The sequence below is a fragment of the Psammomys obesus genome, unplaced genomic scaffold, assembly GCF_907164565.1.
Source record: "Psammomys obesus unplaced genomic scaffold, mPsaObe1.curated_primary_1811, whole genome shotgun sequence".
Taxonomy (NCBI): domain Eukaryota; kingdom Metazoa; phylum Chordata; class Mammalia; order Rodentia; family Muridae; genus Psammomys; species Psammomys obesus.
Genome location: NW_026585626.1, coordinates 5836386 through 5861204, shown reverse-complemented (window position 1 = coordinate 5861204; position 24819 = coordinate 5836386). Strand labels below are relative to the sequence as shown.

The 24819-nt window shown below is 48.6% G+C and overlaps 1 protein-coding gene across 4 annotated transcripts in view; it reads left to right on the top strand.

Annotated features, from left to right (window-relative positions):
• Nucleotides 1-24819, top strand: part of Bicral (BICRA like chromatin remodeling complex associated protein) — a 90788-nt gene that overhangs the window by 56101 nt on the left and 9868 nt on the right. For all 4 annotated transcript variants that reach the window (XM_055613204.1, XM_055613211.1, XM_055613206.1 and 1 more), the window contains 5 exons: nucleotides 2421-4094; nucleotides 19970-20075; nucleotides 21092-21192; nucleotides 23500-23558; nucleotides 24631-24776. In XM_055613204.1, coding sequence (XP_055469179.1) covers nucleotides 2421-4094; nucleotides 19970-20075; nucleotides 21092-21192; nucleotides 23500-23558; nucleotides 24631-24776 — 2086 coding nt within the window. The remainder of the gene's footprint in view (nucleotides 1-2420; nucleotides 4095-19969; nucleotides 20076-21091; nucleotides 21193-23499; nucleotides 23559-24630; nucleotides 24777-24819) is intronic.

Below are 24819 nucleotides of genomic sequence, written 5' to 3'. Positions count from 1 at the left end.
CTCTACGTAGGAGTTAGGTTGCTTTTAGGTGTATCCATAAATCTCAATTAATGTTCAGCTGTCTCAATAGGAAAACATAGCAACAAACTCACAGTGGTCTGTGGAAACCGCAGCAAACACCGACTTGCTATCATCATCAACTCACTCGCAAACTCAGTGGCGTGCAGAGAGTCTGCGCATGCTCAAGTCTTTAAGGTAGCACGGTGTATTATCTGATCACATCACACAGGACACCTTGACCTGTTTTGGTGGCTTCAAAGCCTCAGTGCTAAGGGCCTTGGGAAACTTGTGACTCAGTAGCCTTTTGACTTTTCTTGGTGAGAATAGGGATCTGCCCCAGGACCTCGTGCATGCCAGCCACTTACTTTATCTACAAATTGAGCTATATCTCCAGTCCTTCGTTTTTTCTTTCTTCCTTCCAAAATGGAAGGAAGCTTCCATTTTGTTGTTTTTTTGTTTTTTGTTTTTTTCTTCCTTTCTTTTTGGGTTTTAGTTTTGTCAAGACAGGGTTTCTCTGAGCAGCTCTGTTTGTCCCGGAACTCTGTAGGCAAGGCTGGTCTTGAACTCAGAGGTCCATCTGCCTCTGCCTCCTGGTTGTCTTGGAACTCACTCTATAGACCAGGCTGGCCTTGAACTCAGAAGATCTACCTGCCTCTGCCTCCTGAGTGTGGGATTACAGGTGTGTGTACCACCACCCTTATTCCTGATCAGCCTATTTTTAATTTTCTCTTTCTTTCTTTTTGATTATCGTACAGTACACACAGCAGGATTGTCCTCTAAGGCTAAAGGGTACTTGATGATAGTGTTTGTCTTGCATACACGGTGACTTTGGTTTCTTCCCCAGAACAGCAAATTAAAATAAATAAACATATTACCAACATAGCACTCTTGTGGAAACATTTCAGTAGTATTAAATAAATCCGTATTATTATCTTATTTTAAGTTGCTGTTTTTTTATGGCATTTTGTTATTGTTTTTTGGTCTTGGGTTTTTGTTTGTTTGTTTATCAAAACAGGATTTCTCTGTTACACAGAGACCTGGCTGTCCTGGACTCTCTTTGTAGACCAGTCTGTCCTCAAACTAACAGAAATCTGCCTCTGCCTCTGCCTCCCTAAGTGCTGGGATTAGAGGTGTACGCCACCACTGCTGGCCTTACTCGTTCCTGTAGATGACTGGCCCATGGCAGGAGTCTGTATCCTATCACTGTCTTCAGCTTCTCTTCCTTGGTCTGCACTGGAGTCTTTATATAGATTGCTGTTCAGCAGGGATTCCTAAAGGACAGAACTAACACACACGCACATGTCTGGGAAAGGCTGGCTTTCACTTGTGATTAACTAGGCTTGTTTTTTGTTCATTTGCACTTAATTTGAGATATTTTTGCTAAATCCTTTAGTGTTAATAAGTAAATATTTATGGGAAGTCAAAAGAAGATTCATTTTATGTTGGAACTTACTTTGGTTTGGTCTCATCTTCTGAAGTGGTGCCTTTTTGGATGTCTAGCAGAGCGACACCCAGAGCTCCTCAAACCCATTTTGACTTCCTGGGGTACAGTGGTCTGGATATAAAACCTTGGAAACAATCTCAAAAACAAAGGTTTCTCTGGGGGTCCTAGGCTCAATCTATAGCACCCCCCTACTCTGCCCCACCCCTCAAAAAAGGAAAGCTAGCCAGCTGTGGTAATGGACGCTTTTAATTCAACACTCAGGTTTTCAGAGTTCAAGGCCTGCCTGTTCTGCAGAGCCAAGTTCCAGCATAGCCAGGGCTATACAGAGAAACTCTGTCTCAAAAAGGCCCAAAACAGGAAAGAAAGAAAAAGTATGACCCAGTAGCTCAGAAACATTAAGCTGATCTCCAGATGTCCTTGCTTATGTCATGGTATCTGTGCCTGTCTAAATCTGTCCTTTGCTCTGTTTTTAAGGCAAGTCTTACTTTGTAGCCCTGGCTGCCGTGGAACTATGTAAAGCACAGAGCTCCACCTGCCTTCAGAGTGCTAGGCCTGTGCCCTGTGCCCAGCTTCTGTTTATGTGTGAGGGAGAGTCTGACACTGTAGCTCATATTGGCCTCACCCTTGCTGTTAGCCTAGGCTAACCTCACATTTCTGGCCTTTCTGACTGAGCTTCAGAGCTGAGATATCACACGTGAGCCACCACACCCCATCCTGCTTTATATGTCCCTATAAAATAATCTGTCAAAGCAATGGCTGCATAGACCATCCATCACTACTAAAGAAATAAAGTAGGAGAAAAGGAGGTTGCAGTTCGGATAGAGTTATGTCTTAGAGGGCTGCAGCTTTGAGGCCAGCCTGAGTAGGGCCTTGTTTAAAACCTTAAACTTTATTTCTCTTCATTCAAGAGTGGCATTTTAAAGCTTCTCTTCTGAAGGTTCAGTATGCCTTGTAACGCGCCGCTTCTGCTTTTTAGAATGCCGACCCTAAGTCGTCCCTCAAAGGCGTAAGTAACCAGCTCGGAGAAGGGCCCAGTGATGGACTGCCGCTTTCAAGTAGCCTTCAGTTTCTTGAAGATGAACTTGAGTCTTCTCCTCTCCCTGATCTCAGCGAGGACCAACCCTTTGACATCCTCCAGAAATCCTTGCAGGAGGCTAACATCACTGAACAGACGTTGGCAGAAGAGGCGTATCTGGACGCCAGTATAGGCGCAGGCCAGCAGTTTGCACAAGCCCAGCTTCATCCTTCTTCATCAGCTTCCTTTACTCAGGCTTCTAATGTTTCTAATTACTCAGGTCAGACACTGCAGCCTCTCGGGGTGACTCACGTGCCGGTGGGGGCATCGTTCGCAAGCAATACAGTGGGTGTGCAACATGGCTTCATGCAACACGTGGGCATCAGTGTTCCCAGCCAGCATTTGCCTAACAGCAGCCAGATTAGTGGCTCTGGTCAGATACAGTTAATCGGGTCATTCGGTAATCAGCCTTCCATGATGACTATTAATAACCTAGATGGCTCTCAAATCATATTAAAAGGCAGCGGGCAGCAAGCCCCATCCAATGTGAGTGGAGGCCTTCTGGTTCACAGACAGACTCCTAATGGCAACTCTTTGTTTGGGAACTCCGCGTCCAGCCCGGTAGCACAGCCTGTCACCGTTCCGTTTAACAGCACAAATTTCCAGGCATCTTTACCTGTGCATAACATCATCATCCAGAGGGGTCTCGCACCAAATTCAAATAAAGTCCCAGTTAATATCCAGCCAAAGCCGATCCAGATGGGTCAGCAGAGTGCGTACAACGTGAACAGCCTGGGAATCCAGCAGCACCACGTGCAGCAAGGTATCTCCTTTGCTTCCGCAAGCTCGCCCCAGGGCTCCGTGGTGGCTCCACACATGTCTGTGAACATTGTCAACCAACAGAACACGAGAAAGCCTGTCACCTCCCAGGCAGTGAGCAGCACAGGGGGCAGTATTGTCATTCACTCCCCCATGGGCCAGCCTCACACCCCCCAAAGTCAGTTTCTTATACCTACAAGCCTTTCCGTCAGCTCCAACTCGGTACACCACGTCCAGACCATAAATGGGCAACTTCTTCAGACTCAGCCCTCTCAGCTCATCTCTGGCCAAGTGGCCTCAGAGCATGTCATGTTGAATAGGAATTCTTCTAACATGCTCAGGACCAACCCACCGTATTCTGGACAGATGCTTAACAACCAGAATACTGCCGTCCAGTTGGTGTCTGGGCAGACTTTCGCCACCTCTGGAAGCCCGGTGATAGTCAACCACGCCTCTCCTCAGATCGTTGGAGGACAGATGCCCTTGCAACAGGCCTCCCCAACCGTGTTACACCTGTCACCCGGGCAGAGCGGTGTTTCCCAGGGACGGCCAGGCTTCAGCACCATGCCCTCAGTGACCAGCATGTCAGGACCTGCTCGCTTCCCTGCTGTCAGCTCGGCCAGCACTGCCCATCCCAGTCTTGGGTCTACAGTGCAGTCTGGGACATCGGGAGCCAACTTTACGGGAGACCAGCTGGCACAACCAAACAGGACTCCAGTCCCTGTCAGCGCGTCCCACCGTCTTCCGGTGTCGTCTTCCAAATCTCCCAGCACTTTGAGCAGCACGGCGGGAGCTCAGCAGCAGTTCTTCAGTCAGGTCAGTGTGGGCAGAGGGTGCCGTGGGGAAATGGGATTTCCGCTGTGCTTGCTTAGGTGAGGTTTACTTACTAACCTTAGCTTTCCGATTCGTGGCTCATCATTCTTCCTTCCTCTTAACGGCAGTCTCTTAGCCAGTGGGCATCGTAGAATGAAGGTTAGTGTTTAGAGTGAAGAGTCTGGAATCAAATTGGATTTGGGCTGCTGTGATGACTCAGCAGGTAAAGGCATTTACTGGTGGCCTGAGTTTGCCCCGTGGGACCCACATGGTGGAAGGGGAGAGCCACCTCCCAAAGTTGCCCTCTGACATGGACACACATGCAATGGAGGGTACTTTACTATCTTACCATCTTGTCGTTGAGATGACACGCCAGGACCAAAGGCAGCTTGGGGAGGAAGAGGTCACAGGACATGGCGTTGCTGTGTCACAGTCCGTCGTTGAGGGAAGTCAGTGTGGGAATTCAGAGTAGAAGCCTGGAGACAGGCATCGGTGTGTCGGCATGGGGAGTGCTGCTTACTGGCCTGCTCACCATGGCTGGCTCAGCTAGTGCCTTTCTTTTTCTTTTCTTTGTGTGTGTGTGAGTGCGTGCGTGTGTGCTTTGTGGGGGTAGCTTTGAGATAGGGTTTTACTGTGTAGCCCTGGCTGTCCTGGAACTTGCTCAATGGACCAGGCTGACTTACCGAAATCCACTTGCCTCTGCCTCCCAGGTGCTGAGACTAAAGGTGTGTGCCACTAGGCCCGCTTCTCTACTAGTTTCTTGTATACCCAGAACCACCTGCCCAGGGATGGCACCACCCACAGTGGGCTGAGCCCTCCCATGTCAATCATCAATCAAAACAATGCCCCCAGATCTGCCCACAGGCCAATTTGGTGGAGGCAATTCCTGAACAATCCCTCTTCCTAGGTGGCTCCAGCTTGTGTTGAGTCGACAAAAAGCTAACTATCACAAGTACGCACTTGTGCACACACACACAAACACATAGAAATGAATGCAAATTTTTTTTAACTCTTGAATTTGTGTCTAGGCTTTATGAGGTAAAAGCCATGCAGCCAGGAAAATCATCCCTGCAGACTTAGTTTTCGTGAGCAAAACGAGACAATGGTCTCGCCCTACCAAGGAGTTACTGGGAGGAAGCTGTGCATTTCCAGAGTTGTCCTGAGACTGACTTTCACTAGGCCTCATCTCCCAACGATGCCATCAGATTGTGGATCCATCGAGGGATCGATCCATTGGGTGGGCCAGAACCATCAGGATCTAGACTCTTCCCAAAAGGCTGTCAGCTGACAACCGAGACATCACTGTGTGAACATATTAGATGGGTGGAATGTGGCAGTTGCCTTGAGCTGCCTGAAAGGCTCAAGACTCCATGCCACTCAGCAGTGGTTGCTGGCTTAGCCCAGAGGGAGGCAGAGAGAGGTATCAAGAGCACTCCCCTCTGACCAGTCTCTGAGCCTTCCCCTTTGGGAAAACCTCACAGATTGTTGCCAAAAAGCTGGTGGTCCTCAGTTCTGCCCTTCACTCCTGCTCATTCTGAGCATGCTCCGCAGGGCTCAGATGCGTAGCTCAGTGAAACAGTGCTTTGCATAGTGTGTACAAGGCCCTGAGTTCCAACAGAGCAACACAGCACAATGACAGTAGGCCTCAGGCACTCACTGCAGCTAGTTTTTCTCCCATCTGAGAGGACTTACTCTGTCTCCTGCTCCCAGCCACGTGTCCACCTCCCCCATGTCCACAGCCTTCTACACACTCAGGAGGCTGGGGAAGAATTTAGGCTCTGGTACCTCAGTGTGTCCCAGATTAGTCTGTTAGATGCACAGATGCCAATTTGTTAGGCATTGTCTGCCTCTGACATGGGAAGAGTCTTAGGAAACAGGTTTTTATGACTGGGCCTGGAGAGATGGCCCAGCAGTCAAGAGCACTTGCCTCTCTTGCAGAGGTCCCAAGTTCTGTGCCCAGCACTCACAGCGGATGGGTTACAAGCACTTGTAACTGCTCCAGGGGATCCAACACCTCTGGCCCGTGAGGAAAGAAGCTACAGGTCCCCTAGAAAAGGAGCCTGATCATGCAGGCTTTGCTCAGAGTCAGCCTTGCTTCCAGCAACACCCCTGACAGTAAAGGAAGACAAAATAATTTCATTTTGGTGTGTGTAATCCAAGGCCCTTTCTCCTTTCACCACCATGCTTTAAAACCTGCAACAGATTCTCATGTCTTTACTGTTGTTTCTACCTGGTTTCTTACCACACTTATTTATTTTGGGGAGTGGTATGCACACATGCTGTGAACAGTCTGTGGGGGTCCAGGGAGAGCTAGTGGGAGTGTCTCCTCCCAGCACCTGGGCCCCAGGCTCAGCAGAGAGGGTAATAACTGGCTGAGCCATTGCACCAGCTCTTGTGCAGTGTGTGTGTGTGTGTGTGTGTGTGTGTGTGTGTGTGTGTGTCTGTGTGTAGGTCAGGAGTCAGTTCTCTCCTACCATATGAGTTCTGGGGATTCAGTTCAGGTCATCTTCAGGGGTGGTAGCAAACTCCTTTACCTGCCCGTCCTCTTTGATTTCATGTATTTTGTTTATGGGTGTTTTGCCTGCCTGTATGTCCATGCATTATGTGGTGGATGTATGGTGCCCATATGGGCCAGAAGAAGTCATTGATCACCGGAATTGGAGTTACATACGGTCATGAGCCACCATGCAGGTGCTGGGAACCAAACGCTGGTCCTCTGCAGAGCAGTGAAAGCTGTACTGAATCAGCTCTGGCCTGCAGCTGAGCTTTCCTACTGACACAGTAGCCCACGTGTGTGGCTCAGACTGGCCTTGGATTTGGGCATTCCTCCTGTTTCTGCCTCTCGAGTTTCTGCCAACATGCCTGTCCTCCTCCGTCACTCTTTGTCCTTACGTTTTGGAAAGTATGAGTTATTTTTACCGAGTGCCTGGGCTGGGTGTTTTGTTTTGTTTTGTTTTCTGAGATAGGGTTTCTCTGTGTAGCTCTGGCTGTCCTGGAACTCACTAGGCTGGCCTCGAACTCAAGAGATCTGCCTGCATACCTTTCCAGGGCTGTGATTGGTCCCATCCCTGGGGCTGCTAACTCTGCCTATCTGCCAGCTCTCCCCACTGCACCTCCTGCTGGCTGTGGTGGGACAAACCTGTGATCCAGCACCTGGAGAATGCAGGCAGAAGGATCAGTTGGGAGTTCAAAACTAGCCTTGGCTACGTAGTGAACTTGAGGTCATCCTGGGCTGTAGCTAGGCTGCACCTTTAAGGTACAGTTGTGTTTGTTTGTTTCTGCTTGTGTCCCATTAGGGTCCCTGCCCACCATCCTTACTAGTTCTGTCTAAGTCCCATTGCTCAGACGAGCCTTTACTGGGGGCCACAGTGGACACCGCACAGACACAGACCTGGGTTCTTCCTGAACCCCAAACCCCAGCTCTTTTGTTTTAGCTTTTTTAAAAAATTTTTATGTGTATGAGTGTTTTGTCTACATTTATGTCTTTATACTATATCTGTTCCTGGTATATCCTGATATAGCATATAGGGGATCCTATATCCGGATCCCCTGGAACTGGGGTTACGGATGGTGTGAGCCGCTATGTTGGTGCTGGGAATAAAACCTGAGTCCTCTGGAAGAGCAGCAAGTGCTCTTAACGGCTGAGCTATCGCTCCAGCCCCCCATGTTTTAGGGGGTGTTTGTTTGTTTGGTTTGGTTTTTGGTTTGTGTGAGACAAGGTATCAGGGCTGGTCTTTTACTCTATCCAGGGCTGGTCTCCGACTTGCCCTGGTTATCCTGCCTCAGCCTCTCTGACGCTGAAATTACAAGTATGTGCCATCAGGCTAAAACTTCAAATATCCAAGAGTAGAGGAAGTGGATGGACATGTTGAAATACTGTGTAGCCATTCAAATGTTTCCAAAACTATGGTGGGGTATACACAGCTTTGATCCCAGCACTCTCAAGGCAGAGAGAGGGAACAGCACTCTTTGTTCAAGATCAGCCTGTTCTACAGAGTGAATTCCAGGCCAGCCAGGGCTGCATAGCAAGACCTTATCTAAAAATAAGATAAAAATTTAAAGAATAAAGTGCTTTCCAAAGTTTAGGAGAAAGCTGATAATTCTCAGTGAAAATGCCTGTGTAAATAAAAAGTGTGTAAATAAACAGTTAACACTTGGAAGAACTTTGAAGAAAGACAATATGGTGGATTAGAAATGGAGTCCCCCTCCTACTTATAAAACAGCTGGACCGCCTGGTGGCAGGACTCAGGTCAGCCCTACATCCTCCTGAATCTAGAAAATAATCCTCCACAAGAAGTGATGCGGGGTCAGCATCGTTAAAACGCGCTTACACGTAGGGAAGCCGCAGCTGAGTAACCAGCAAGCAGGAGGCTGAGCGAGCACTGTTGCCAAGTCCAGGCAGCCTGCGCTAAGAGTGGGAGACCCACTGATAGAAATGCAAAGTGGTACCCACATAATCAGTCGAGAGCCAGTCTGTCACTCCCCATCTCCTCCTGAGGCCCCGTTCTCCCGAAGCCTTGGGTTCCCTGTGACACAGTCTCCATACTCACAGGCTGGTGACAGGAATAGGCAGGCCGTTCTCTGCATCGCCCTGTGGACACTTCACTCCAGCACTTCCCTCTAGTAATGCTGTTGATCTGCTTTGTTTGCGTCATAATCAATCCTCTCCCCTACCCCAAGTGGGAGGACTCCATTGCTGACTCCCAACCTCTTAGTACAAAGCTAACAAGAAGCCTCTCCTCGTTCTTTTATGCACATTAGGGAAGTAGGTTATTGGTCTAATTGCTCGGCTGTTCCTGCACTCGGTTCTCAGGAGCTCCGTCTGGAGGGAAGGAGTCAGGGACATAGCTTTGGGGCAGCACACACTGCAAGGGTAATAAGTAGGTCACCTGCCATTTGTATCCGTACACCAAGAGTGACTCCTGCCTCATAACTGCTGTGAAGATCTCCCATTCAGTCAGAAATCATGGAGTGTTACAATGAGCAAAACTATCATTTTTGAGGAGTATGTAGCATTTATGATTGTGAAAATTCAAATTTTTAGCAAGTAATTTTTAAAGATTTATTTTTATTATTTTAAATTTTGTTCGTGTATGTGTTTGTGTGTGGGGGTATGTACACATGAGTGTGGGTGCCTGAGGAAGCCAGAGGTGTTAGTTCTCTGGAGCTGGAGCTGAAGGCAGTTGGGTGCCAACCTGGGTGGGTGCTGGGAGCTGAACCCTGGGCCTCTATAAGAGTACTAAGGGTAGGCACTTTTTTAAAAACTTTATTTTATCTGTTTTTTTTTTTTTTTTTTAAGCCTCTACCTCCCTACCACCCCTGCCCCCCCAACCCTAGTTTGGAGAGAAAGAAGCTTAGAAGGGAAAGGGGGCGTAGACCTCTTTAGACTTAGTTCCAGCTAAGGGTCCAGTTAGGGTTCTCAGGCTTTCTCGGAAAAATACCAATCTCCGTCGCCAGAACATCTAGCAGTCCAGCAACAGCAGTGGAACTAGCAAGCAGTCTTCTTTCCCCTCTGTTTGTCTCCTTGAAACTCTCTATCCCTCTCTCTATATATCTTTCTCTCTGGCCTCTTATGTTTATACTCTCCCAGAGTCTGCAGATTTCCACTAACTCCAGCTACCAAAAACCACACCCCTTTGCCAGCCCCTCCACCCCCACCCCCACCCCACCCCCGTGAGGTGAAGACCATACCCCTCTCTGAGCCAAACAAGGCATTTATCAGCTGTGGACTAACTGAAAGCAGCTCCATATCCTGCACATGGGATTAAAACAAAAACATATTAAACATGTTTACATAACAGTTTTAAAAGAAACCAAAACTTCCACAACAGGTGATTTTAACTGCTGAGCCATCTCTTCCAGCCCTATAATCCAGCATTTTAATAATATAAATGGTTAATATTATGGGCCAATGAGAGAGCTTAGCCGTTCAGCAAAGCTGTCAACCTGAATTGAGCCCTGAAATAATATATTTTTAACTGTTAACATTGGAGAGAGCCGAGTTCGTCAGTGTTGGATTCGGTGCAGCTGGTTCAGTGGCTTGTTCCCAGGCACCCATGTTGGACAGGGAGCTCCTTCCCCTGCTCCTCAGCCACCACTTGCCTACGGGGCTCCCGTGGAGCCTGGGCTGAGGCTCCTGACCACTCTGCTGTGGGGACTCTGGAGCCGTGAATGGAAGGCTGCCTACAGTGCACTATTCACCTGTTGCCGCGGTAGCCTCTGTTCTGCAGAATCTGTCTAGTACTAAGTGTCCTTGTGTGCCTGTATGGTGTGCACAAACACACATTTTGTCTGAACAATTTCAAACTTTTTTACAAACATTGTGACTGTTTGCCTGTAACTTCAGCTCCTCCTGAGAACAGGGACTTTGTGCTGTTCCCTGTGGTCACTGTCACACCCAAGAGATTTAATGTCAGGTTTCTTTGAGTCAAGACATTTGGGCTGGAGAGATGGCTCAGTGGTTGCTCAGATTCAAGTTCCAGCACCCAATGGCAGCTCACATCTGTCTGTAACTCCAGTATCTGACACCCTCACACACACATACATGTAAGCTAAACACTAACGTACTTAAAAATAACTAAATTATTTTCAAATACACAATTAATGCCCATTACAACAGATTTTTCGTTCAGAGTTCAATCAGAAAATAGTGTTTGCACATTGGTGGCTTATACCTTTAATCCCAGTGGTTAAGAGCACTTGTGGCTCTTGCGGAGGACCTGAGTTCAATTCCAAGCACCTACCTGGGATGGCTCACAACTGTCTGTAACTCCAGTTCCTGGGGGCTCCAACATTTCTGGCTTATGTGGGCACCAGCACTCACACACACACACACACACACACACACACACACACACTCTTAATTAAAAGTAATAAAAGTCAACATTTAAAGGTCTGAAGGGCCTGCTTGGTGGCTCATCAGGTAAAGGTGCTTGCTACCAAGCCTGAGCTCAACCCCTGAAAAGAGAGAATCCTGTCCCATGGGCTGGCCTCTGAATGCCACGTCTACACTGTGGCATGTGCTCCCCAACTCCCAACAAACAGAAGAAAGCAAGTCATGAGCCTGACTCTTCAGTCGCCATCAGCTGTGGCCCAAATGAGCTCGTGAACCCCTGTTGATCTGTACCCCCGCCCGGTCTCTGCCTCACTCTTTTGAAGCTGCTCCAGGCAGGCTAGCGTGCATCCGTGGTCTCTTTGCGTTCCTTAGTGCTTACTGTACCTTCTTTCCCCTCGAGGCTCCCATCGCCCTAAGATTGACTGGGGAGTGAGTTGGAGCTGGGCCCCCTGCTTTTGATGGGTTACCGTCTCTGGAAGCTTTGTTTTGTAGTTGTGGTTGGGAATGCCTTCCTCAAACAGAGCCAGCTGCTGTCCATGCAGCCCTGTGAACTGAAGCCTTAAAGTCTGAAGTGGCTCCAGGCTTCACACTGTCCTGTGAACGGGTCAAAACTTAAAAGTCGGAGATTAAACAAGGTGCTTTTTAATGAGAATTTAACTTGTCAAATAAAGAATACGACAGCTCCAGATCTCTCCAGTGCTCCAGCGGATTTAGGAGATTAAAGCTCCTCAGAGCTGTGAGGAGCCTGCACCCTTGTGGCCTGGCTGTGAGCAGGCTGAGTTCTCACTTGGTCGCCAGCCCTTCCTCTCTCCTGTCTTGCTGTGTCTGCCGATGTCTAGCTGGGTGGACTTGCTTTCTTCTCCAGTACTTTTAATAAGTCATTAAACCCATTGAAAACATGTTTTGAATCTCTGTGAGTGTGAAGGTAGCCTGGTTCTACAAAGCTAGTCCAGGACAGCCAAGGCTACACAGGTGAACTCTGTCTCCAAAAAACAAAAACAACAACATTTTTTGAGGCAGCATCTCTCACTCTGTAACTCTGGCTGGCCTCAAACTCAGAGATCCACCTGCTCTGCTTCCCTGGTAGTAAAAGGCACACCACCACACCCAGCTTTCCACTGTTCTTCGAAAATATCTCAAACGTTCTCTCCAGAACGATGGAAATATTGACGGCATCAAGCCGGTGCCGGGACTTGAACAAATGATTTTTAATCCTTTCCTTGGATTTACGCACAGAAGTGTGTGACAGCCCTGCAGCCCAGTGGAGGCGGTGGCACAGTGTTGGCACAGGCTGCGGCGGGCTGCAGGGAGCCATCCTGGAAGCAGGAGTTGGCTGAGGAAGCAGCCGCGTCACCGTTGCCTCTGCCCTGTCAGCAAGTGGCTTGCGGTCTAAGCCGGGCTTCAGTGCTCTCATCTGGAAAATGAGAGAACTTAGCTGCACAGTAGTCATCTGGGGAGCTTCTAAAACTCCCCGCACCTGGACCTTATCCCCATAAATTCTTTGAAACAGCCTGGAGCAAGGACCTGAGGCACCAGCGCCCCCCAAGTGCAGCCAGACTGGAGGGCACAGGGCGAGCCAATTTCCACAGTCCATTACAGCCCTAATGTCACCTCATTAGACGAGGGTTTCTTGTCAGGGTGATTGATGTCCTTCAGCCTCTCCCTCCCAGCTGGATTCCAGGACTTTAACCCTCCTGATGCGGTTGCCTGTGGACCTGAGCCAGGTCGTAGGAGGGAGCACACCGCTGGCCTGCACTCACAACCCCGGCCCTCTGCGCTCCTCCAAATAGGCCAGGCACATGGTGCTTTGTGCCCCTTTCCATGCTCCTTCAGTCTCTCCCCTCTTCAGCACCCCCCCCAAACACCTAGAAGTTCTTTAGTTTCCCTGCGATCTGTTTGTTTCTCTTTTCGTTTGTCCTGACCACTGAGTATGTGACCCCAGTGTGTGCTACGTGCTTTCCTGTCATTCACTCTGCACTGAAAACTGCCACCTGTCAGTCCCTGGAACACAGAGAAGCCTGCCCTCGCATACACTATTTCAAATGGACATGTGCCAGGATTGGGCAAACTTTAACAAGAATGGACAGTGTAAGAAGACAGTGCTGACTGACCTGGGACCTTTCATTGTTTATTTGGCTGCACATGCCCCATACTGAGAGTAGGCAGTCAGGCTTGGCCACAGGAACCTTTACCTGCTAAGCCTTCTTGCTTGCTGCTGACTTCTATCTGAAGGGAAGGTGGGTTAATAAGACAGAGAGGGCCTATGTGGAGAATGTTGCAGAAAGGAGAAATCACAAATGCCAAGCCTGGAAGAGAAGTGGGCATGGACCATGGGAAAAGGAGAGCTGGTCCAGGTGATGTGAGGAAGATGTTGGGTGGGAAAGGTGCGGGAGGGGTGAGCAACCTCTGGATCTCAGATGATGTGTTCAGAGCCATGACGTGCCAGGCGCACCCATGTGACCCCAGCACTCAGGAGGCAGAGGCAGGCAGATCTCTGGGAGTTCAAGGCCAGCCTGGCCTTGAACTCCCAGAGATCTGGGAGTTCCAGGACAGCCAGAGCTGCATAGTGAGAGCCTGTCTCAAGACAAAACGAAACAAAAAAAAAAAAAAAAAGAGAGAGAGAGAATCAATGTGCTCAGTGGCACACTACCTTTATTCTCAGCACGCAGGAGGAAGAGGCAGGTGGGGTGTTGAGGAATTTGAGGCCAGCCTGGTCTACAGAGTGAGTTCCAGGACAACCTGTTTTTGAGAGCCTGTCTCAAAAACTGACAAACAAAAAGGCCAGTGTCATGGGTCAACATGGGCACACACCTGTGTGTGGTCCAGGCACTTGGGAGTTGGCAGGTAGAGACCAGATCAGGAGTTCAAGGTCAGCCTTAGCTTCGAAGAAAGCAAGTTTGAAGCTACTGTGGGCTATGTGAGACCCTGTTTCAAAAACCAAACAAACAAGAGCCAACATGTTAACCTAAAGGTGAAATACCGAAGACTCATGCTAGCCTTGTAGTTGGCATGCTGGGAAGTGTATGGCCGCCACAGTGGAGGAATAAGGATAATACAAAGACACAAGTCAGAGCGTTTTCGCTCCTGAAGGAAGTGCTGAGTTTCAGATACACTCATCAGGTCTGAGGAAGCCAAAGGACAACTGCCATTAAATAGCATAAAGTGGGGGCTGGAGAGATGGCTCAGAGGTTAAGAGCCCTGTCTGCATTTCCAGAGATTCCAAGTTCAATTCCCAGCAACTACATGGTGACTCATCTGTAATGAGATCTGGTGCCCTCTTCTGGTGTGCAAGCACACATGCAGGCAGAACATTCTATACATAATAAATAAATCTTAAAAAAAAAATAGCATAAGGTGTGAGGACCTACGAACGGACCCCAGTGGGATTGATGGAGTAAACTGTAATTGAGGCTGTCAGAGTGGCTGAGATGAAGCAAGGAGTGTATATAGATGGAGAAGAAAAGCCAGCCAGCTAAGAACCATCAGCATAGCATGACGAGTTTGAGGATGGAGCTTAGCCCACCGTGAGGATCCAGACAGCACATACCAGAGGGCAAGTGCCAGAGGGAAGAGAAGAGAGGGCCTGCACTAGGGCTGGCCGCTGGGAAGCTGTCTGTGCAGATTCACATCACGATAGACCGAGTCAGGTGTGCTAGCTCATGCCTGAAATTTCAACGCTTGGGAGGCGAGGCAGGGGTCTGCTGTGAGTTCAAGGCCAGCCTGGGTCACATAATGAGACCCTTTCTCAGAAAAACAGAAGGGCTAGAGAGATGGCTCAGTGGTTAAGAGTACTTGCTATGCAAAAATGAGTACTGGAATTTGGAATCGCAGTCCTCAAGAATCTAGGGCATGCTGTGACATCAAAGGGCAGAGACTACAGGATTGCTCCCGTATAACCTAGAAAGCACTAGCCTTGAAGCAATAGGCACAGAGTGATAGAAGGGACACCTGACACTCTCTTGTCGCCCCTGAGAACGTGTAGAGGCAGACACACCATGTATTTGCCTGCATACACACGCATGCATGTACCACACAGACACATACGTATACAGTATAAGTAAATGGTTTTGTGAGTTTGTTTGTTGTAGTTTTCTGAGAGAAGGTTGCTCTGTGTAGCCCTGGCTGTCTTGGAGCTCACCCTGTAGTCCAGGCTGGCCTGGAATTAACAGAGATCCACCTGTCTGTGCCTCTCAGGTACTGGAATTAAAGGCACGTGCCAGCCCTGCCCTGCCCTGCCCAGCCCAGGTAAATACTTTTTAAAGAAGGAATTGGGCTGGAGAGGTGGCACAGCAGTTAAAAGCAGGTACTGCACTTGCACAGCGCCTGAATTTGGGTTCCAGCAGCTGTGCGGGTCAGCCCACAACCACCTGTAACCCCATCTGATGTCTCTGGCTTCCGTGTACACCGCACTTACATGCAGAGACACGTGTGCACATAGTTTAAAATAAAACACACCTTTTAAATAAATACAATAAAAGAGAAAATGCTCATACATGCATGCATGAATACATGCATGCGCATATACAGGAGCAGGATGTGGCGTCACTAGGAAGTGTGGCCTTGGGCACAGACTAGTTAGAGCCGCAGAGGCACTGCCAGAGTGGGAGCTGTGGGGGTAGGTAAAGTCATATAAACTTTTGTTTGCTTCTACTTTTGTTTTTTAAAAACAGTGTCTGTCTTACTCTGTAGCCCAGGCTAGACTACAGCCCCTCCTGACTCTATTTGGGGGTGGGAATCTTGTATTTCAGGCTGGCCTTGGGCGCACTGTGTAGCTGAGGATGACCTTGAACTTGTGATCCTCCTGCGTCTACCTCCCAAATGCTAAAATTAGTGTGCCACATTGTACATCACTGGAGTCGGACCCAGGCCTTCATGCGTGCTAGGCCAGCACTCGTTTTCTTTTGTTTTTGTAACACAGGGTTTCTTTGTGTATCCTTGGCTGGCTTGGACTCGCTTTGTAGACCAGGCTCGCCTCGAACTCACAGAGATCCGCCTCAGGCAAGCACTCTTATTACCTGATCTGTACCTCTAGTGCTTGGTTGATTTTTTTTTCTGTCTTAGTCAGTGTTCTGTTGCTGTGAAGAGACACCGTGACCACACCATGACTCTTATTCTAAAAGAAAGCGTTTCCTGGTGGGCAGTTTGGTGGCTTGCAGGCAGACACGGTGCTGGAGAAATAGCAGGGTTCTTCCTCTGGATCCAAAAGCAGCAGGGAGAGACTCTGGGCTTGGCATAGGGTTTTGAAATCTCAGAGCCCACCTCCTCCCACAGGCCCCACCCTCCTAAGCCTTCCCAGGATCTAGCTCTGTGAGCCGGGATGAGGGCCATTCTCACCCAGACCACCACAGTTTCTAAATGAGTCAGGCTTCCAAGTCCAGAGCTGGGCTCTCTGGACCAGGCTCAATGTATCAGTCTCTTCTCTGCTACTATGATAAACTAGCATGACCGAGAGGGAATGAGGAAGTGGATACAGCTGGGATACTAAGTTAATAAACTATAACTAATACTAAAAAAAAATAAAAATCCGCAGTGAGTTACAGAAGGGAGAGTTTATTTGGGCTTACAATTCCATTATGAGTATTCTGGCTGAGAGGGGTGACAGTGAGGAAGCATGGCAGCAGGAAGCGGGGCGAGGGGGGCGGCGGCTGCACATGCCCTCAGCCAAAAGCTTGAAGTCGACATTGAGCAGATTAAGAAAAAAAGAGGCCATGAATTTGAGAAGGAACAAGGAGGCAGGTACGTGGGAGGGACTGGAGAGAGAAAAATATTTTTAAAATCTTTAAAAAATATTTAGAAGAGAGAGAACAGACATGAGTCAGGCTGGGTGCCAGCCTCCTTCCAGCAGTGCCCACCTGGGGAGACCTGCTGGGCTTCCAGTAGGCAGGTGTCTTCACAGCTGGGAGCAAACTTTTGTTTGTTTCTTGTTTTTTGTTTTTTTGGGGTTTTTTTTTTTTTGACTCACTTTGTAGACCAGACTGGCCTCAAACTCACAGAGATCCACCTGCCTCTGCCTCCTGAGTGCTGGCATGAAAAGCGTGTGCTACTACTCCTGGCAAGCAAACATTATTTTTATTAAAAAAAAAAAAAAAAAAATGGGGTCCAGTGGTGTGGCTCTCTCTCGTTCCAGCAGGTTGTTAGCTGCCAGTCCCAGGGAACAAGGGAGCAGAATCGACTAACTGGGGACTCGGTGCTCTGTGAACATGAGTGGGAATGATCTTCTGGGACCAGCTTTAGGGAGGCAGATCAATTTGGGGAACTTTGGGGAGGGAGGAGGGATTTCCAGGGTGGCAAAGGTCTTGGCTGGAGGGCTGAGGTACTGCCTCATTCACGTGGGGAGGCACTCCAGGAATCCCAGGTGCCTGCTGAACAGGGATAAAGGGAGCTGGGCCTGTAGTCTCCCTAAGGACTGTGTGACATTCCTCAGGTAGTGGGTGTGGGATCCTGAGAAGAAAAGGCCTCACTGACAAAGGGAGCTGCCATTTTGCACCAAAATTAGGGCTTTCTGGTCATGGAGGACTTTGACCTTAGCAGCAGGCTTTCCCTGACACAGGCAGGGTGCACCTTTTACCCCAGCACTAAGGGAAACAGAGGCAGGCAGATCTCTGAGCTCAAGGCCTGCCTGGTCTGTGTAGTGACACTCAGAGCTACATAACCAAATAAAAACAACAAATAATAAAAATAAATCTCTAATGTATGGGCCAGACCCAGTTCCCCAGTAGAGAGACTCCTGCTTGCGCCTCCCATCCCACCCCTGCCCCATGGTACAGTCAAGGCAAGTCTTCTAATCCCAAGGACAAAGGGTGCTGCCTGTCCCACCCTGAGAGTTAAAAGGTTAAAGAAAAAAAAAAAAAAAGGTGGGAATATAGCTTAGTGGCATAGCACTTGCCGAGCCTGTGCAAGGTCCTGGGTTTGTGTCACAATACCCCAAAGAAAAGAAAACCGGGCCTGGTGACACATGCCTGTGATCTCTGCTACTTAAAATGCCGAGGCAGAAGGACCAAGAGTTGAAGGGCCTGCCTGGGCTACATTCAGAGTCAGCTTGAATAAGCTAGTGAGACCTTTGGTTTAATCCTTCTGAGCAAAGGAGAAGGGGAAGGAAGAGAGAGGGGGACACAGTTTAAACGTTAGGTTCGTTTCTGTTCCTCTGTTTTATTCAGGCTAATATTAGTTGAATTTACAGCTCCTAATTTCATGCCCTCTAGAGTTAACTTGACACAAAGTGAAGGGTCACCAGAAGGCAGACATCAGAACGCTGTGCACTCTACACAGAAAAGAAAGTATGGTGGATGAGGCATTTGGTCAGGACTGGTGTTTGGACTGACTGTGTACAGACCCCACCTAGGAACTGTAAGAGAATCATGTCTTAGCTGGGCATGATGGCACACATCTTGAATCTGCACTTGAGAGGCAGGCAGATCTCTATGAGTTCCGGCCTGGTCTACGGAGTAAGTTCCAGTGTGGCCAGGGCTCCATAGATAAACCCTATCTCAAAAAACCACAAAAATAAGGAAGAGGAAGAGGAAGAAGGAGGAGGAGGAGGAGGAGGAGGAGGAGAGGAGGAGGGAAAGTACGATCCATTGTAGACTGCACAAGTTCTTTGTCGCTTCTGCAGCGGCTCGTGAGAGGGGGTTGACATCAGGATTCTTGGAATGGGTTAATGCACTGATTCAGTTCTTTAAAATACTGGGAACTAACTTACCTTCTTTCCTTCCTTCCTTAATTTCTGTCTTTCTTCCTTCTTTCCTTTCCCCCTTACTCCCTCCCTCTCTTTCTCTCTTCCTTTCTCTCTTTCTTTCTTTCTGGCCAAGTGATAGTACATGCATTTAATCCACGATCTCCAGGCAGAGGCAGGCAGATCTCTGAATTCCAACCCAGCCTGGTCTACATAATGAGTACCAGGCCAGTCAAGGGATACCTAGTAAAACCCCACCCCCCACATTCCACCCCATTAAAAAAAAAAAGAGAGAAAGAAAGAAAAGAAAATTCCATTAGCTTATAGATCTTAAAGGATATCCTATAAAACTTTCAATCTGACAGAATAGTTGGTTGGGTGTTGGGTTGGGTTGGGTTGGGTTTTTCAAGACAGGATTTCTCTGTGTAACAGCCCTCCCTGGCTGTTCCAGACTCTCTGTGATAAAATGATTTTTAAAGTGTTCTTTTTGTTTTGTGATATCTAACTGAAAAGTAACAACAAGCAGACATTAAGAAATTTGGTCAAAGCCAGGCATGGTGGCGTACCCCTTTAATCACAGCACTCAGGAGACAGAGGCAGGTGGATTGCAGTGAGTTCGAGGCCAGCCTGGTCTACAAAGTGAGTCTAGGACAGCCAGGACTACACAGAGAAACCCTGTCTTGGAAAAAAAAAAAAGAAAAGAAAGAAATTTGGTCAAGGGGCTGTAAAGATGGCTCAGTAGTTAAGAGCATGTACTACTCTTGCTGAGGACCTGAGCTAGGTTCCCAGAAACAGTGTTCTGTGGCTCACAACTGCCTATAGCTTCATCTCCAAGGGGCCTGATGCTCTCTTCTAGCCTCTGCAGGCACATGCGCTCACAGGTACATACACATACACACATTTTAAAGTAAACAATAAATCTTAAACAAAATAGAATTGTCTGGCATTTCTTTGTTTTATTTTTTGAGACAGGGTGTTTCTATGTAGCCCTGGCTGTCCTGGAACTTACGGAGATCCACCTGTCTCTGCCTTTTACTCTGATGAAAGAATAGCATTCCATACCTCACATGGCTTGTTTGGTATTTTAAATCTATTGGGGCTGAAAAAATTGCTCAGCAGTTAAAAGCACTTGCTGCTCTTGCAAAGGACCCAGGTTCAGTTCATAGCATTTACACGGTGCCTCACAACCATCAATAACTCTAGTTCCAAAGGATCTGATATCTTTTTTTGTCCTTTTTGGTCACCAGATACTCATGTGATACCCAATACAAACACATAGGCAAAACGTACACATTAAATAATTTTTAAAAATGTAATCTGTTAACACTTATACCAGTGAATTAACACTGTTTTTGGTTCTTTGTTTTACAGGCTCAGAAAAAGTGTTTGAACCAGACCTCCCCCATTCCCGCATCCAAGACCACAGAAGGCCTGAGGCAATCACAGATCCCTGGGCTCTTGAGCACAGCACTGCCAGGTGAGGGGCCACGCAGGAGTTCCTGCCGTCTTCCTGCCATCCCCATCCACGCCTGGAGCATGATCGCCTCACCTCCCTCTGTGTCTCCACAGCCTTTCTCCCGGAATCCCGCCTGTTCTCCGAATTCTCCCTGATGATTCCTTCCCTCTGTCACCTTTCCCACCCAAAGAATGAAGTGTGTTCCTGCAGCTGCAGGATACCATTGGTTATGAGGCAGATCATTTAGCATACCGCTAAGAAAGAAAAAAGCATTTCTAAAATTACGACACATTAAAGTGTGTAGAAAAATGTGCTTCTGAGAAGCGGTGAGTTCTGGTTTTACAAGGCACATGGAGCTGTGTAGCTAGCCTCGTGCTGCTGTGTGCACGTGTGTTCAGAAGCCCCACTCCCCAAAATGGAGATGGTATCCCATCTGAAGGCGTTTATCCCCTGCTGCTCGCCATTCACACTGAAAGTACAAACAGCCTTTTGCCTAAGACCAAGTGTAGTAACAGTTCTCACCAGCTCCACACACGGCCAGAAGAGTGGGAGCATCCCCTGTGAGGCCCTGTCTGGGCCTCCTTCCTGCTGGTGTGTTCTGGAGTTCTGAAGTACTGACAGGCTGCCACCTATCTCTCAGACCACAGAGAGCTGAAAACTGTGTTTAGCAATTGAAGCTCTGTTTATTACCATGGATTAAGTTGACTCTATTTACTACCTGGACAGAGTTTAATAGTGCCTACCTCTGCCTTCATAGCTAATAGAATGTCCCCAGCTCTCTTCCTCCCAACAGGTATTCATCAAGAAATCCCTTTCTTGCTGTGTGGTGGTGCATGTCTTTAATCACAGCACTCCAGAGACAGAAGCAGGGTGATCTCTAAATTTAAGGCCAGCCTGGTCTACTTAGCAAGTTCCAGGCCAGCTAGGGCTGCATAGTGAGACCCTGTCTCAAAAAAGAAAGAAAAGAAGTCCCTTTCAGCATGCACATGCTGGACCTGACTGACTGTTTTTCCATTCTTCTCCATTCGTTCTAATAGGACAGGATTCTGGAAGCAAGGTTATGCCAGCGTCCGTGGGGACCGCACAGCCACAGCAGGAAACCACAGTTGGGTCGTCACCTAGCCAGACATCTGTGCAGGTAGGGTACTGTCTGCGTGTTGGCAGCTGCCCTTCATGACCGCAACTGAATGAATGTGCAGTCAAGAGGCTCTGTGGTTGGCGGCCAGTGCTGTCATCAGGTGCAGCAGTGTGGACACGAAAGACCCTCCAAGAGGCCAGGCCTCACCGCGTTCATAGTTCCAGGGTGAATCCTTCTCAGCTGTTCCTGGCATTTCTGGTGCCTGGTGAATCCGCCATAGATTGAGCTGACATGTCATGGCACATGGCCTCCTGTGTGGAAGGGCTCGACACCTGGCAGTGCCATGCATGCTCGTGTGCACGCATGTACACACACTCTCATGCCCTACACATTTTAGATACTGTATTTTATACATGTGCATATATGCGCACAGATGGATGTGTGTATGTATGTACGAATAAGTAAATGTACCGTAGCTAGCTTTGTCAGCGTGAGACAACTCAGAGTCATCTGAGAGGAAAGCCGTGACTGAGGAACTGCCTTGATCAGCTTGGCCTGTGGGCAGGTCTGGAAGGGATCATCTTGACTGTCACATTGGACAGAGGGCCCATCCCGCTGTGAGTGCCACCTTCTTCTGGGCAGGTGAACCTGGGCTGTTTAAGAAAGCCAGGTGAGCAGGCGAGCCGGAGAACAAGTCGGCAAGCAGGGCCCCTTCGTGGTTTTTTCCAGTTCCCCTCCTGACCTCCCTTAGTGATGGACTGTGACCTGGGAGTGTGAGCCGAATAAATCCTTTTCTCACTCCTATGCTTTTGGTCAGAGGTCTTCCTACAGCAGCAGAAAGGAAACTAGAATGGGGCTATTGCTCAGTTGTGAAGCAGCTACCTAGTCTGTACAAGGCCTTGGGATTGATCCCCGACAGTGCTACATACAGACACACATATGAGCACACAGACACAGAGACACACACATAGACACCTGTGCACGTGTGCACACACACGCGCACATACACACAGATACACTCACACTCACACAGATCCCGCCAGCCAACATTTGCTAGACACTTAAAACGCTGCACTCATAGGCTTGGGGATTGTAGAGCTTCCCTTGTGGCTAGGACAAAACACTTGACAGAAGCAGCTTGAGGCAGGGAGGGCTGTTCACGGCTCCCCACGGCAGAGAGGTCATGACAGCACGAGTGTGAAGCACGTGGCAGAGTTGTGTCTTGAGTCAGGAAACAGAGTGCCTGTGCTCAGCCCACTTCCTCCTCACCCAGGACCCCGGCCATGGGCCGATCCGCCCACAGTCAGGGTGGGTCCTCCTGCTTCGACCAGGTCTGCTCACTCCCTCAGAGACGCATCCAGTTGATGGCAATCGTCACAGGGTGTAACTCAGTGGTTAGCATCTGTGTGACGTGCCCAAGGCCCAGAGCTCAGTCCCCAGTACTGCACAAGGAAAAATCAAAGCAAATAGTCGCCAGGTCAGAATGGTTCTATCCCACAAACTGTGACCAACCTGATCTAAATAATGAGTTCCAGGATGGCCAGGGGTACATATCAAGACAAGACCCTGACCGGAAACACGAAGTGGCTGTTTATGGTAGGGGAGAGGTTTGGGTTTTTTGTTTTTGTTTTTGTGTAAGAACCAGTTATGAATGTAGGCCATTTCTGTAGTCTTTTTATCCAACTTTGTACTGTATAAAATCTCAGGACATTTCAAACTATTAGTTTAAAAAAGGAAGTAAAGCCATTTTGTGTTTAGCTTTCTAAGACCTTAGTTTCTTCTCCCAAATTTGCTGATTAATAGCTTAATGAAAGCTGTAGCTGAACACCTTTAATCTGAGCACTTGGAGGCAGAGGCAGGTGAATCTCTGTGAGTTTGAGGCCAGCCTGTTCCACAAAGCTAAGTCCAAGACAGCCAAGGCTACACAGAGAAACCCTTTCTCAAACAAAGACAAAAACCAGGGGCCTTGTGAGATGGCTCAGTGGTTAAGAGCACTGGCCGCTTTTCCAGAGGATCCATTTTCAATTTCCAGCACCCACATGGCAGCTCAAAACCACCTGTGACTCCAGTCCCAGGGGATCTGACACCCCGACACAGACATGCATGCAGGCAAATCACCAATGCACACGAAATAAAAAATTTTAAATATAAGAAAGAAATAAAAAAAATAACAAAAAAAGAAAGTTGCTACCCAGCTTTCTGTGGTCTTAGCCCTGGCCTTTGCTACGTGAAAATTAGCCGTACTTGCTTGCTTAGCAGGACACATTTTAAAAGTCTTACTTCGTTGATGGATAATGGGAGACAGTTGGAGCCTAGCAACCTCTGTGTGTGGCTGTCGTTTGTGATTTTTTCCTGTTTTATCATCAGGTGGACAGTCATTCGGGACAGAAGAGGCCAGCCGCCAAGCAGCTGACTAAGGGAGCTTTGTAAGTTATACCTCAAGAGGAAATTTTAATTCTCGAGTTTTCCCAGGGGGTCTGGGAGCTTCTTGTCACTGAGCACATCATGCTACTCATTCACAGTGGCTGAGTTAGGCAGTGTGCTCTGAGTGACATACGCCTTTAATCCCAGCCAGCACTTGGGAGGCAGAAGCAGACAGATGTCTGTGAGCTTAAGGCCAGCCTGGTCTACATGGTGAGCTCCAGACCAACCAGGCTACACAGTGAGACCTGTCTCAAAACATTTTTTTAAGGATTTTGATTGCTGGGAAGATGGCTTAGTTGGCAAAGTGTTCGCTATGCAAGCATTAGGGCAGGATTCAGCCCCTGACCCACGTAAAGCAAGCCAGACACGGCAGCCAGCTCCTCTGTCCCAGCCTGGGAGGGAAGCACAGGTGGATCCCTGGGCACCTCTGGCTGGCCATCCCCGCCTCCTCAGCTAGTTCTAGGCCACAGAGAGATCCTTTCTGAAAAACAAGGCGGCGAAAGATGCTCGCCGCCAAGCCTGATGTCCTGGGTTCAGTGCCCGGAGCCCACACGATGGAAGGCGAGAACTGAGCCCCGCAGCGTGCCGTGGAGCGTGTGCACACTCACACAGGAGAAGAGGCGGGCTGGGGCAGGGGGGCATTGATTTACTTGGGAATCTTGATTTACTTGGGAAATCCTTTGCTATAGTTTGCTGTCCTCGGGACCTGTAAATACAGTAGATATCTGTAAATACAGTGCTGCACTGTTTGCTCTTTGTTGAAGAGGTCGAGACATCTCTATCTCTAGAGACAGAGTCTCAGGAGAAACCATTTGTATTTAGATTTGTGGTGTTAGCGTGAGTGCTGCCAGCCAGTGCTCAGCCATTGCTGTGTCTCTGTGATTACCCAGACACTGACGCCTGGTGGAAAAACTGGCTTTTTGAGGTCAAGCATCATGTGTCAACAACATCCAGAGTGAAAGTGTGGAAAATGCAGTGCCACCGTGCTGTTAGAATGGCACTGTTAACAATCGTTTTGACTAACTGATTTCTTGATGTGGCCTCACCTGAATGCTCACTGTTTCCGTTGTAAAGCATCCTCCAGCAGTTACAGAGGGACCAAGCCCACGCTGTGACACCCGACAAAAGCCAGTTCCGTTCACTCAGTGACACAGTGCAGAGACTGCTCTCCTACCACGTGTGCCAGGGCTCCATGCCCACGGAGGAAGACCTGAGGAAAGGTGAGCAGCCACGTCCGTGGCCCTCCCCCCCACCACAGCACCA